The sequence below is a fragment of the Entamoeba invadens genome (assembly GCF_000330505.1).
Source record: "Entamoeba invadens IP1 unplaced genomic scaffold scaff_1105074725591, whole genome shotgun sequence".
Taxonomy (NCBI): domain Eukaryota; phylum Evosea; order Mastigamoebida; family Endamoebidae; genus Entamoeba; species Entamoeba invadens.
In genome coordinates this window covers 41487-54187 of record NW_004191750.1, presented here as the reverse complement: position 1 = coordinate 54187, position 12701 = coordinate 41487, and the positions used below count along the sequence as shown (strand labels likewise).

At 29.0% G+C, this 12701-nt stretch overlaps 2 protein-coding genes across 2 annotated transcripts; one reads left to right on the top strand and one right to left on the bottom strand.

The window, feature by feature from the left end:
• Positions 1-35: 35 nt before the first annotated feature.
• EIN_167350 (insect antifreeze protein) lies at positions 36-608 on the top strand (the record flags this gene model as incomplete). The annotated part of the gene is made up of 1 exon (XM_004183738.1): positions 36-608. A coding segment is annotated over one exon (573 nt), but the record flags the coding sequence as incomplete, so codon positions are not given.
• A 9112-nt stretch (positions 609-9720) lies between these two features.
• EIN_167340 (hypothetical protein) lies at positions 9721-11004 on the bottom strand (the record flags this gene model as incomplete). Its single annotated transcript, XM_004183737.1, has 1 exon — positions 9721-11004. The coding sequence occupies one exon, from the start codon at positions 11002-11004 to the stop codon at positions 9721-9723; it is 1284 nt and encodes a 427-aa protein (XP_004183785.1).
• Positions 11005-12701: the final 1697 nt, after the last annotated feature.

Below are 12701 nucleotides of genomic sequence, written 5' to 3'. Positions count from 1 at the left end.
AAGGGACGTATGAATCGAATGGAGTGTGTCAGAAGTGCACAACTAAAAATTGTGCGTTGTGTGATAACAATAACGCATGCACTAAGTGCATTGACGAATTCCAATTGTCAAGTTCAAAGGCGTGTTTCTCCGCAACAAACGCATGCGGAGACGGGCAATATGGAACGGCCGGAAACTGTCAGGACTGCAAGGTGACAAATTGTAAGAAGTGCTCCACTGATGGTAACTCGTGCAGTGAATGTACTGGAAATTATATGCTCGATCCAAGCAAGACAAAATGCGCAGTTGAATGTCCACAGAATTCTTTTAGTAATAACCAAATCTGCTACAAATGCACTGAAAACTGCGCGAAATGCTCAGGAGAAAGTGCGTGTGATGAGTGCGAAAGTGGTATTAAAATTAAGTATGAGGGAAAATGTTATAAAACTTGCCCAGATCATACATTTGAGGCGGTGTCTGGGGTGACGTGTGAAGTGTGCAAAGAGAGTTATACAACACCATGTAAAGAAGACGACAAAGAATGCATTAAATGCACTACAAAAAATTCGGATCGTGCCACATTAGCTTGGGTTTTGGCGCTGTCTGTTGCTGTTTTGATGATGATTTAAATTTACAGGGTTTTTATATTTGTTTCAAAAACCATTTTTTGTTCTGTCAGTTTAATTCTTCCAATACAAGAAATATGATTGTTATAATACGCATACAAATGAATATCAACTTAAATCCGTAAACTAAAAGTTATTCTAAATAAAATATTATTCAGTTTTAATATTGTGTTTTTTCAGTTTACGTTTGATGTATCATTTATAAAAAAAAAGTTTGCACGTTTTATTTTTTGTATGTTATATAAATTAGAAGTCTAACACAATTGTGTCACACAAATTAGTTTTAACATGTATTTTATAATAAAGTAGAGTAATGAATATAAAGGTTCTTTCTTTAAAAATGTCAAACGGTGATTTCTTTTCATGAGAACGTCACCACGCAAGTCCATATGTTTAAAAGTGAACGACCATATTACAACATTTGCGTTATAATTTCGTTATATAGTCTATTCCCACCTTTTCACGTTCAATTTTTTCTTTGATAAAAAATAAATAAAAAAATAAGAAGAGAATAAGCCAAACGTTGCTTCGTATTGGTCAAGTGACATTTAATTGATTTCTCTTCGACATTATTGTAAAAGTAAAATCAGTGAATTACATCGTTACAAACATCTTTTCAAGTCTCTCGACAACTTCTTTAATCTCAGGTGGTTCTAAAGAAGTTTGCTTCCTCAAATCATTAATCAAATCGTACGTCGCAGTGTCTATAGTTTCCGTTCGTAGAAGACGTTCACCACTGGTGACATATTTAACTCTGTTCCACATATACAGATAACGGAATTAACAGGGAATACAGGAAAAACCAGGGACCATACTAATTTTAGCTATTGAATATTAAGCGGATTTTATACAATAAAACGGGCAAATATATAAATAAATGTGTAATTTTCTTATTATTTGGTCTTAAAAACGGTTATTTTTCGGGATGAAAAAAAATGAATGTGTTGTATAAAGTTTGAATAAGCAACAGTTGATGTGAGTTATAATAGTAAGTTTATTATTATTAATTATTATTTAATTATAAAATATTATTCTTTTGTTTAACCTTGTTTAACTTCAACACAACCATTCAATTAAATCGTTCATTCATTTTTTCAAAAAAGATGTCGTAGTATTTTCTATTCATTCGGTTGATTTGATGAGTCACTTTTTTTTTCAGCATTAAAAGTGACTCACGCAATAAATCAAAATAAAATAAAGAATAATAAATTATCGAAATGTTAGACATTTAGTAAATGATTGATAACTATTTTACGTATTCAACAACGAAAGATAAATCAATATAAAGAACAAACTTTTCTTTGGCTCGGCTGGGCTATAACAGTTGAGACAACTTCGAATGATTAATTAAGAGTTTCATATTTTATAGTTTTTTCTATTTTATTTAAAAAAACAGTGTGTCTATTAATACTTAGTCCCTGGTTTTTGAAAAAAAACCCAACATATCCTCCAAAAACCCGATTATTAAGGGATTTTTCTCTGACAAGAAAACTTTATACCAAAAATAAAACAGCTTAATTTAGTCTGGTCCCTGGTTTATGATTTGGTCCTAGGTTTTACCTGCAGGTGAGGTACTAACCTGTCAACCAGAACTAACCTGTCAGCCATTTTCCTTTAGGAAGCCTAAAACCCGGATTAGTACGTTTTTTTTATGGCATTTGTTTTTTGAGATTTCATCTCAAAAATGAAACCTGTCAGCTTTTTTGGTATTTTTGGTATTTTTGGTATTTTTGGGTTTTGTAAAAAAGTAAAACTAAAAAAAAACGATGAGAGTAAAAGACATCTTAATTGTGATGTTCTTCATCAACGCCTTGGTCATCGAGGAACAGCCTCAGCTGAAGCTGATGGGTGGGATGCTGGGACAACATTCTGCCACGCTGTTGCAATTCACTATGTGGGAAGAATTGAGGAGAAAAAAGGTTTGTCTTCTTTGAGAATACCCCAGTGTTTCGAATGGGGTTCCGAGTGTCACATAATTAACAGCGGAGGTGGGTTGGAAACTGGGGGTTCCAGAACCGTCAGGTTGAAAAGAATCCAACCGGGGCGGTCGCAATTCTACTTGTTGAGTATTATGGATGGAAGTCTCTTGACCGGCGTTGGAAATGCTGTTGGTGTCCATTCTTATGTTATTGCTTGGAGCTCTTCCTCTACGACTTGTTCTTCTTCCTCTTTGCTCGTTTTGTTGGGAACTTCCTGGGATGTTTTGAATTGGGGTTATGGGGCAATCGGGTTGAACCACTGTTACATTAACACCATCCATCCATTCGAACCACCTCCTTGAAAACGTGATATCGTCACCATGCTTGCTGGAAACAAAGTATCTCCTTTTGTCTTGATCCAGATAAAACTTAACTGGTTCCAAAGACTTCTCATTTGGGTTGTATCTTTCTTTAAACGCTGTCAGTTTCTGGATCTCGTTCTGTATCAGGATTACACTCTGTCTCATTTCTTCGGAACAACAAATGTTCTCTATTGCTTCGACACCTTTTGTGATCGTCGCAACCAGAGTCGACAAAAGGTTGGGAACTTCAACAACCTTTTCATCAACAGTCCCAATGAGAACGGGTTCATTCGGAATTTCCGACATTTCCAGAATGTCCGTTCTTGTCGCGATGGAAGTATATTCTTTTACAAACCGCGCAGCTCGATTCGGGTCAATTCTTATTCGTTTGATACCATCTACCTCTCTGACGACAATCCCATTTCTCTCAAATGAAGCCACCACTGTTCCAATGGTTGAGCGATCACTCAGAGTCTTGAGAAGTGAGGAGATTTTGAGGCTGATTTGCCTTCCGTTTGGAGATCTTTAGTTTCCATTAAGGACTTTGTTGATTGCTTCATCTTCCATTGCAAACGACTTCATAATCTCTACGTCCTCTGGATCTTCGATGAATTCATTGAAGGCGTCGTTGACTTCCTGGTCGGACTCATCTTCTTGTTCAACTTCTGAAAACATAGTGGTGATTTCTTTGGTGGGAGCGCTCTTTCGAACAAGTGACTTTGCTGCGTTTGAGTGTTTTTTGACTGCTCCAAAAAAACACAGATCGAGTGGTTGAGTGAGGTGACTTGAATGGGGGCAGTATGTGTGCAATTTGATCTGGTTTGCTTCGAGCCATCCAAGAAGCTCATCGTCAAGATGTCCCGAAAAGTTGTCCATTGTGATAAGTCCCCAACTACCATCAAGACCAAGTTCTGTTCTCTTTTTGACGATCACTTTGATGATCTGCGCCATCCAATGCTTGAAGATATATTTGTTGACGAACCCGTTGTTTGTGTAATAGACGAAACAGTCGGGGAACTTCTCTTTGGCTTCGCAAAAGAACTGTTTTTGGTTGATGACAATGCCGAAAGGCAACGTTGTTCCATCCGCACAAATTCCAACTATCGCTGTGGAATGTTTACTTGACCTGCTACAACCGTGCTTTGGGGTTGTCTTGTCCTCATTACTCTGGAAGATGTATAGATTCTTTCTGTCTGCCCAATCGTTGCTTCCCATTTCATTGATATTTACACGTAGGGCTGCTGGTATATTGTCAAACTTTTTGAGCTCTTTGAAGTTATCAACAATGTTCTCTGGATTGATGGAGATTCTGTCTAGATCTTCTGCGGGTGCTTTCTTGAGACCAATCTTCAACTTCTTCATGTGTTTAATGAGACCCCGTCGCGATATTTCAATGTCGGGTACTTTTTGACTCAGGTACCGAAGAATTCCAGTGACAGTACATGCAATTCCCTTTCGTTTACAAGTGACAAGCCACTTGTCGATTTTGTTATCAACATCTTTGGAGATTTTTGGAGGTTTGCCGTTCTTCAATTCTCCGATTTTTCTTCTGGTGTGGGTGTCTATCGTGGATTTTGAAGCACCATAAAACATCTGGATAGTTCTTGTTGAGTGATGAAGTTTGTAATGCAAATAATGGATTTGTTCACGCATGGAAGTCTCCTTCAAAAATGTCTCATCCTGCCAAGCTTGTTCAAGAGCCTGTTCAACAAGAAGAAGTCTCTTTGGAGAGATACCATTCTCTTTTGATTTCTGGACATTTTGACGCATGCTGTTTTGTGAAAGAGAAGGTTTCTTCAACTGTTTTGTTTCTTTTGTCTCTTTTGGAATTTCAGTGTTGTGATCAGCGACAACACGATTTTGAGGATTAGGGAAGCAGGACATCAGATTCAGTGATGAAAAACTTGGCAACATGAAAAGGATGTTTAAAGTTATGAACGATTTAAAACCTAAAAGAAAATTGTTTAGATGAAAATAATGGATTGTTTTGTGCAAAAATTGGGGTTTTGGGGGATTTGAATATCTTCCACTTTAACTTTTTGGTAAAGACTTTGAAATTGATTCAATACGAGAAGACATTTTCTAAAACAATCAAGAAAATATAACCAAGTAAAAAAGAAAATGTTTTATAAAACGATGACTCTTTTTGGTGAAATGAGGACAAATTTTGGAAATTTTTGAAGTTTTTTTCGGCTTTTTTTTCGTTTTTGAAATTCGAAGAAAACATCTCATTTGTTCATTGCTTTTTGTTATTGATTTTGTTGAACTTGAATAATCTAAAAAAGACAAATTAATGGTTAAAATACCATAAATTGAATTTAAAAAATGGCTGACAGGTTAGTTCCGGTTGACAGGTTATTACTCCAACTGTGTATCTTTATATAGTTTTTCGATTTTTGCCAATATTTAATTATTATTTGTTTGGATGTTAAAAAGCGGATAAAAAAACAAAAAAGACCAAAAAAAATCCAACAATAACCAATATCATTAAATTTATTTTTTATTTTTTCAAAAAACAAATCAAATGTGACTTTTGTTGTTTTTAATAAATTTAAACATATTTGATGAGAAAATATTTTTATTTCATCGGAAGCTGATACGTTAATATAAGTGTAAACAACTTAAAAATAACATTTTTTTTAAATTCAACAATAAAATTTATATTATTACATAACGCATATTATAAAAACAATAGGCACTTTATGTTTAAAATTATTAGTTATCATTTACCACCATGAATCATTTTTAAAATAAACGACTATTCTCTTCAATTAATGTAATTAAAAGAATCTTAGATTGTAAACTGTTTTTTAAAACTCTGTACTGGGATGCCCCGATTTATTGGACTTATAATTTCTAAATAATTTTTCCTTTTCTTAACCCTCATTTTTTGTTATAAATATTTACCAAAAAAAACAAGATAACGAACTTGTATTTTTAAATTTTACTTGACAAATAAATCTTGCACTAAAAATTTACTTGAAAAATATAAAAAACAAACTTCGGATTAAAATTGTGATTACCATAACACAAATTTTACCAAAAAGATAAAACACAGCTTTATAATTAAATGTCCATGTTTATAGAAACACCAAGTAGTGTTCTGGATAAAAATGAAAAGTACTAATGAGTAAAACAAGCATTGAGAGAAAAAAAATAACATTAAAACTATTCACTTGAAAAGTTTTTTATTTTTGAACTGTTTATTTTATTTTAGACTCTTTTGATTAATAACCTTGATTGTTTAAATGTTTGTTTTATGTTATCGATGACTTTTTTAATTGTTGAAATAAACAAAAACTTATTATTTATTAAAGTGTTGTGTCATTTGATGCAATAATGTACTTCATTACATCATTAGTTTATTGTTATATTATCGTTTATCTTGTGTTTGTTAGAAATATGTTGTTTTACTCACGTTTAGTCACAAAATAAACCACTGACCAAATAACGAACCTGGAAAATTGGGAAAGATTTATTCAATATTTGGGTAATTTCCCGATTTTTTTGTTCAATAATTGAAATTGTATTGATTTTTAAGGGTTTTAAACTGTGAACCGTTGTTGGTTCAACAAAAAGGAAAATAAAAAATAAAACAAATATAAAACAATAAATAATGGGAAATTAGGACAAAGGGTTTTCATAAATTTTGGAAACGGTACAGAGTTTTGAAATACAGTTTATGTAAGTAAAATTTAATTTCTGTTTTTGTACTTATTTCAAATAAACATTATTTTCGTGTAATTAAAGAAATATTGTCTAGTAAAAATATGCGTTTCATGTCATAATTATTCAATAAATATTGCAATACAACGTTCCTTTACACAATAAGTCGGAAATTAAAGTTGTTGTTTATTTAAAGAATTTATCTGATAGATAAAATCGCAATAATATGATCATCATTATCATATTTTAATTATCAAAAATATAACTATTTAAATTCATAATTTTTTAATTAGAGTACAGTGAAATATTACTGCGAATTGTTATTGGGCAAAAAATAATGTTATTGTGGCTTGTAAAACATAAAAAATAATTTACTTTGTAAAAATGTTATATAATATGGCTATCAATTAAAACAAGGGTAAATTCGTAAAAACGAACATTCCAAACAACTCAAACTAGATATTGGTTTTTATTTTATAGATTTTAACAATTTATAATATAAATTACTAAACAATAAATCAAAACATAATAACAAAAACGAATAAATTAAAACATCGAAATTTTGAATAAATAGTCCACCTTTTGGACATTATTATTTGAAATTTGATTTCTGCTCAGCTAGTCCTTAATTTTTGTTGGGAATATTGAAATTAATAACTCCAATTAAATAAACTTAAATTACCATTATAATCAATATGTTTTAACATAATAATAATACAAAAACACACAAAAATATCAACTCGAATTATTAAGATCGAATAAATGTATCAACTTCGATATTATTATAACAACACAAATTGCAATACAATAAACATAAACAAAATACAAAAACACGTTATAAACATATCATATTGATAAATTTATAAAATATAAATCAATTTGATGATAACAAACGGTTAACGAGCGTGGGGCTTTCAAATGGCAGATAATTTAATCACACCAATTTGAAATTTAAATAATTTGTTGTTATGAAAGAATTAAGTTGTTTGGGTTCTGGTGTATTAGTTCTTTTAAAATAATGATAATTTATAATAAAATTATCCATAATTATTCGACTAGTTTAATTATATGATAATAATTATTAAAAAATAGTTTCACATTCAGAAAAAATAAATTATAAATTATTGTTGTTTTATTATAAATTTTTGCTATTGATATGTTGATGTTAATTAAATTTGCACGTAAATTAACTATTTCACTTGTTTGATGTTTATTATATTTTAATTATATTTATACTATAATAATAGTTCATTGTTTGATTTATTTGATGTGAATTGTGAATGTATTATCACATCATTTCACAATAAAAAAGCCAGTGGTTATACAACTGACATTTCAAGTATTGATTGCATAGTTTCTATAATACAGATAAAGGTATTAAATATATAATTATATTGTTTATTCGTTTTGTTTTTAAACCATTTTTTGTGTCACGGTGTGACGGGTTAGATTCTTTCTTTGGATTTTTTTAATCGAAAAATCAACGACTTTCATAAAACATAAACAAGACATTAAGTAATGATTTTTCAAATAACAAGTCGTTGTGAAAGCAACTAAAGAATTCACCTTATACATCAGAATGAAATTATATTGTTAAGTGATTATTTGGTAATTAAAATTATGAGAACGATTTTTTATTTATAATTTTTAATCTTCATCAACAATACGATATTAAGCAAAACTTTATTGTTAAAATGTGTTCATATTTTGGCAGAGATATCGACTGTTCAATAAAATTTTATTTCATAAATTGATGTAACGAATAAATCATCATCAATTATTGGTACATTCTTTCACATTTTGAAAATATCAAAACAAATTATTACTTGATAAAATAATTTTTGGATATGTGAAACTATAATTTAGAATTTGTCTTTTTGTAATAACAAAAAATTTAATAACGTTTTGTTTTTCAACGAGAAAAGGAAAAAACAAAACCTTCATAAAAAGTATATAAAAACACCATTTTTTCTCTTGGCACAATCTGTTGACTTAGCCTCAAAAGATTTTGTAGAACAAAACTATCTTTTTTCATGTTAATAGCTTTAAATAACAAAAAAATTAAACCCAAAATGTTTTAAAACCCTTAATAACATTATTTTTTGCCCAATAACAATTCGCAGTAATATTTCACGCCGCAGTGATTTTTCACTGTACTCTATAATTATTTAATTACATTTGTTTTTGAATATAATGTCTCGAACTATAATAAGTATTCTTAAGCGCCTTTCAAAAGATAATATATAGATGTTTACAAATAATGTTATAGATAATCAATCCAAACCACGGTTAAATGTTGTACAAATGATATTTCGATATTTGTTGCCTATAAAAACAAATTAAATTAATTACGAGCATTTTTAAATGTATTATATGTGCCATTATTTTGATATATATTCAATATTTATAAATAATATGTTTTTGATTTGTTCCTTATTTATTAAATATATAGTTGTTATTGTTAAAGTATTTATTAAAACATGTTTTGTGCAAATTGTTTTTTATTTATGATAAGTAATAAATATATTTACAAGAAGACGAATATTGCCGATCATTGTAATAATTGTAAGAAAAAATCATTATTGAATTTTTCATTTTTTTTTCAAAATGCTGAAATTGTTTTAACCAAAAACATTAAAATGATATTTATTAAATTATTCTTTATAAACAAAACCAAAATTCTAGAACTTAAATAGTTCTATTTGGTGAAACGATTTCACCAAATAATTTACTTACAGGGAAGCTAAAAAAAACCGCTTCCGTCTTTTTACCGCTTCCACTTGATTTTATAGATTTAAATAATATTAATATAATAAAATGTATAGTACTGTTTACCATGAAGGCTGAATATGCCTCGTGGAGACTTTTTCTGTCCGAGGTGGTAATTTGTATCATACTTTTTATTGTAATGTTATTATTTATAACTATTAAATCGATAAGTAGCGGTTAAAAAGACAAAAGCGGTTTTTTATCCTCCCTGTAAACATAAATTTCCAGTAAAATTATTTCACCATTTTACTGACCCATTATTAAACCTTTTTAAATTCATAAATTCACAAAATTAGTTTCTATTTGAAATTTATACAAACAATCAAAACACTTTTAAACTCAAATGTTATTAAAACAGTAAATATCAAAAAGGTCAATTATTTGAATATTATAAGAATATCAATATGTAGACGCGCCATAAGATTCGACTGTAATTGGGAGTGGAATAATTTTTAATAATCCACACCCTTTGAAACATTGTTTTCCAATAGTTCTGACTGTTGACGAGATGTCAATTTTTGAGAGCATCGAACATCCTGCAAAGCATCCATCACCAACTTTTGTCACCCCATTTGGAATACTAAACTCTTTCAGTGCAAGGCAATCTCTGAAACAGTAATTTTCCATCACATTTATTTGTCCACTCATTTTAATTTCACTAAGTTCAACACATCCTTCAAACGTAACAGTTCGGATCACATCAATTTTGCTTGGCAAAGTCACACTTTTAAGTTTTTTACAAAACTTAAACGCACCAGCTCTTATTGATGTGATCGAATCTGGGAGGTCGATGTGGCAAAGTTCGTCACACCCAGCAAAGCAAAACGAACATAAACATTCGACACTATCATGGAGTGTGACTTTACTCAGTAATTTGCATTCAAAAAAACATTGACTTGGTATTGATGTGACAAACTTGGGGATAACTATAGAAGTTATGTTGCATTCACTAAAAACGTTTTTACCTTCTATCTCAAAAAGGTGTGCAGGCAATACAATTTCATTCAGGTGGTTGCACTTTTTAAAACAAGAATCTCCAATTATACATAACTTGTCTGGGAATGATACACTTGTTAAGTTTGTACACGACTCGAATACAGAGTTGTGTAACTTTGTGACAGACTTTGGAATTTCAATGGAAGTTATTGAATCATATTCAAAAAGTTCCTCTCCAATTTCAGTAACTTCTTCTGGAATGGTGCCATGACAATACTTTTTACTCTCTTTATTTAAGATCACGTTTTTAAAGACGACATTCTTGTCTTTGTTATCGACTACTACTTGGTACTCGACGTCATGCCAAACTACGATTTTGAAAAAAGCTACAGACGCATTTGGAAACCAATAACTCGGTTTTAATTTCATCATCTTCGGATAACAGACTTTCTTTAACTTTTTGAAGGGGTGTTGCATGATGTGGTAATGCATGTTTTCATTATCACGTTGTTTCTTGGAAGCCATATAGTCGTTTCCAAAGTTTTCATCAGTCAACTGCCATATGTAAAGTGTTTCTAAAGACTCAAAAAATTCTATTGTTTTTAATGTTAATGGTATCGGGTTGTAATGAAACTTCGCCATGGTTCCATTGAACTTTTTGCAAACTTGTTCGAAACTTATAAAGTCTCTAATTGAAGAAAAGTGTTGTGAGACAACCATTCCATTGTAACTATCCAACTTAGACATAATGAAATATGTTGATATTTTTTATAGATTAATATAAAGATAAAAGAATGAGGAATTTTTAATAGAGCTGGAAACATCCAAAACACCAATTTTTAATTTTTAAAATGAATATAAATGATAAATTTTTAATAGTTTGATAATAACAATTTCAATTAAAAAGTACTTTAAACTTATTTTTATTCAAAGGTTTCTAAAAATACAATTCTAATTACCCACGTCACCACTGTATCATTATTAATAAAAAACTGAACCAAAACTTTGATTTTTCTTATAAATTCATACTTAATAAAACCACATTTCGGCAATAATTATTTTGGAAAAGTCTATTTTTATCATGCCCTGAGTTAATGAGAATCAGAGTGAGTGATTGTTAATTAAAAAATCTAAAATCATTATCCAGTTAATGAAAATGAACAACTTCTAAATATCGAGAGTTTTCAAAAAGTTTTCAAGTCTTCATTGAATTGGCCAAAATCACAAAATATTTTTTTATATTTGGTTGTTCTTCATGTTATAAATTACATATAATTAACATATTTCATATTGTAAATGTTTGAGACGAATACTAAAATTCAAATTGAATATTGATGGGTTTTTAACATGCTTATTCAGCTTTATTATTAAACATTTAAATATTTTTTCACAAACAGAAAGATTTGAATAAAAAGTTATTTTTATTTTGTTAATTCAGAAAATATTATCATTATTTCTATAATCGAACAATTATTATAAGTTTTTTTAATTATGATTAATACTCTGTTCAATTTGTTTGAATAAATAATATATAGTATGAAAAATCATTTAATTGTAATTATTTAATGATTTTTGACTAAAGTAAAATATTTCATTTGTAATGCCCAATTTAGAAAATCCTTTCATTAATAGACGTTTCAACCAATTAAAATAAAAAACACTTATTGAGGGGGAAAACAATATTATAATAACTATTGAGGGGTTCTATTTTCTTGTTTAATCTACTAATGAGAGGTTTTACTGTATTAATTAATTGAGATTTATTTTTTGTGCTTATTTCTGAATTATGAAAAATGTGTATATTTTATACAAATTAAATCTGTTTTCAAAAACTATTAAACTCTTTAATAAAACAATTTAATTATATTCAAAACAAGTTTAAAATGTTTATCAATGTGTTATTGAGATTGTGTGTATTTAAATATGTATTTAAATATTGATTATTATAAAACAACTTTTTTAAATATCAATGTTTTTTATTAATCATGCATCCTTTTATTTTCACGAATCTCCAGTTTCTGTTGTGAATCATTTTTTTATTCGATTGTAAAAAATGCAAAAAATAATTATCAATACAAAAATTGTAAACAAGAGATATTGCATTTAAAAAGAACCAAGATTAAAACGAAATACAAATGAAAATGATTATGGTTGTACTTGGCTTGTGTTTATAAGATAAAAATAAAAGAAAAACAACAATAAAATAACAAGTAACTATAACATGTTTGTTTACATAAACATAATAATTGAATTATAAAATTTTTTAATTATTAATTATTGTTTTAATTTTTTAATGTAAAAAAGTTAATACTGTTCCATTTTTATTATTGAAACTTACTTGAATCTCAAATTATTGTATTTTTAACGACATTTCAGTAAATATTAACATTTAAATATATTTTAATAATTTTTTTAATTTCCATATAAAAATTATAAAAAATCAA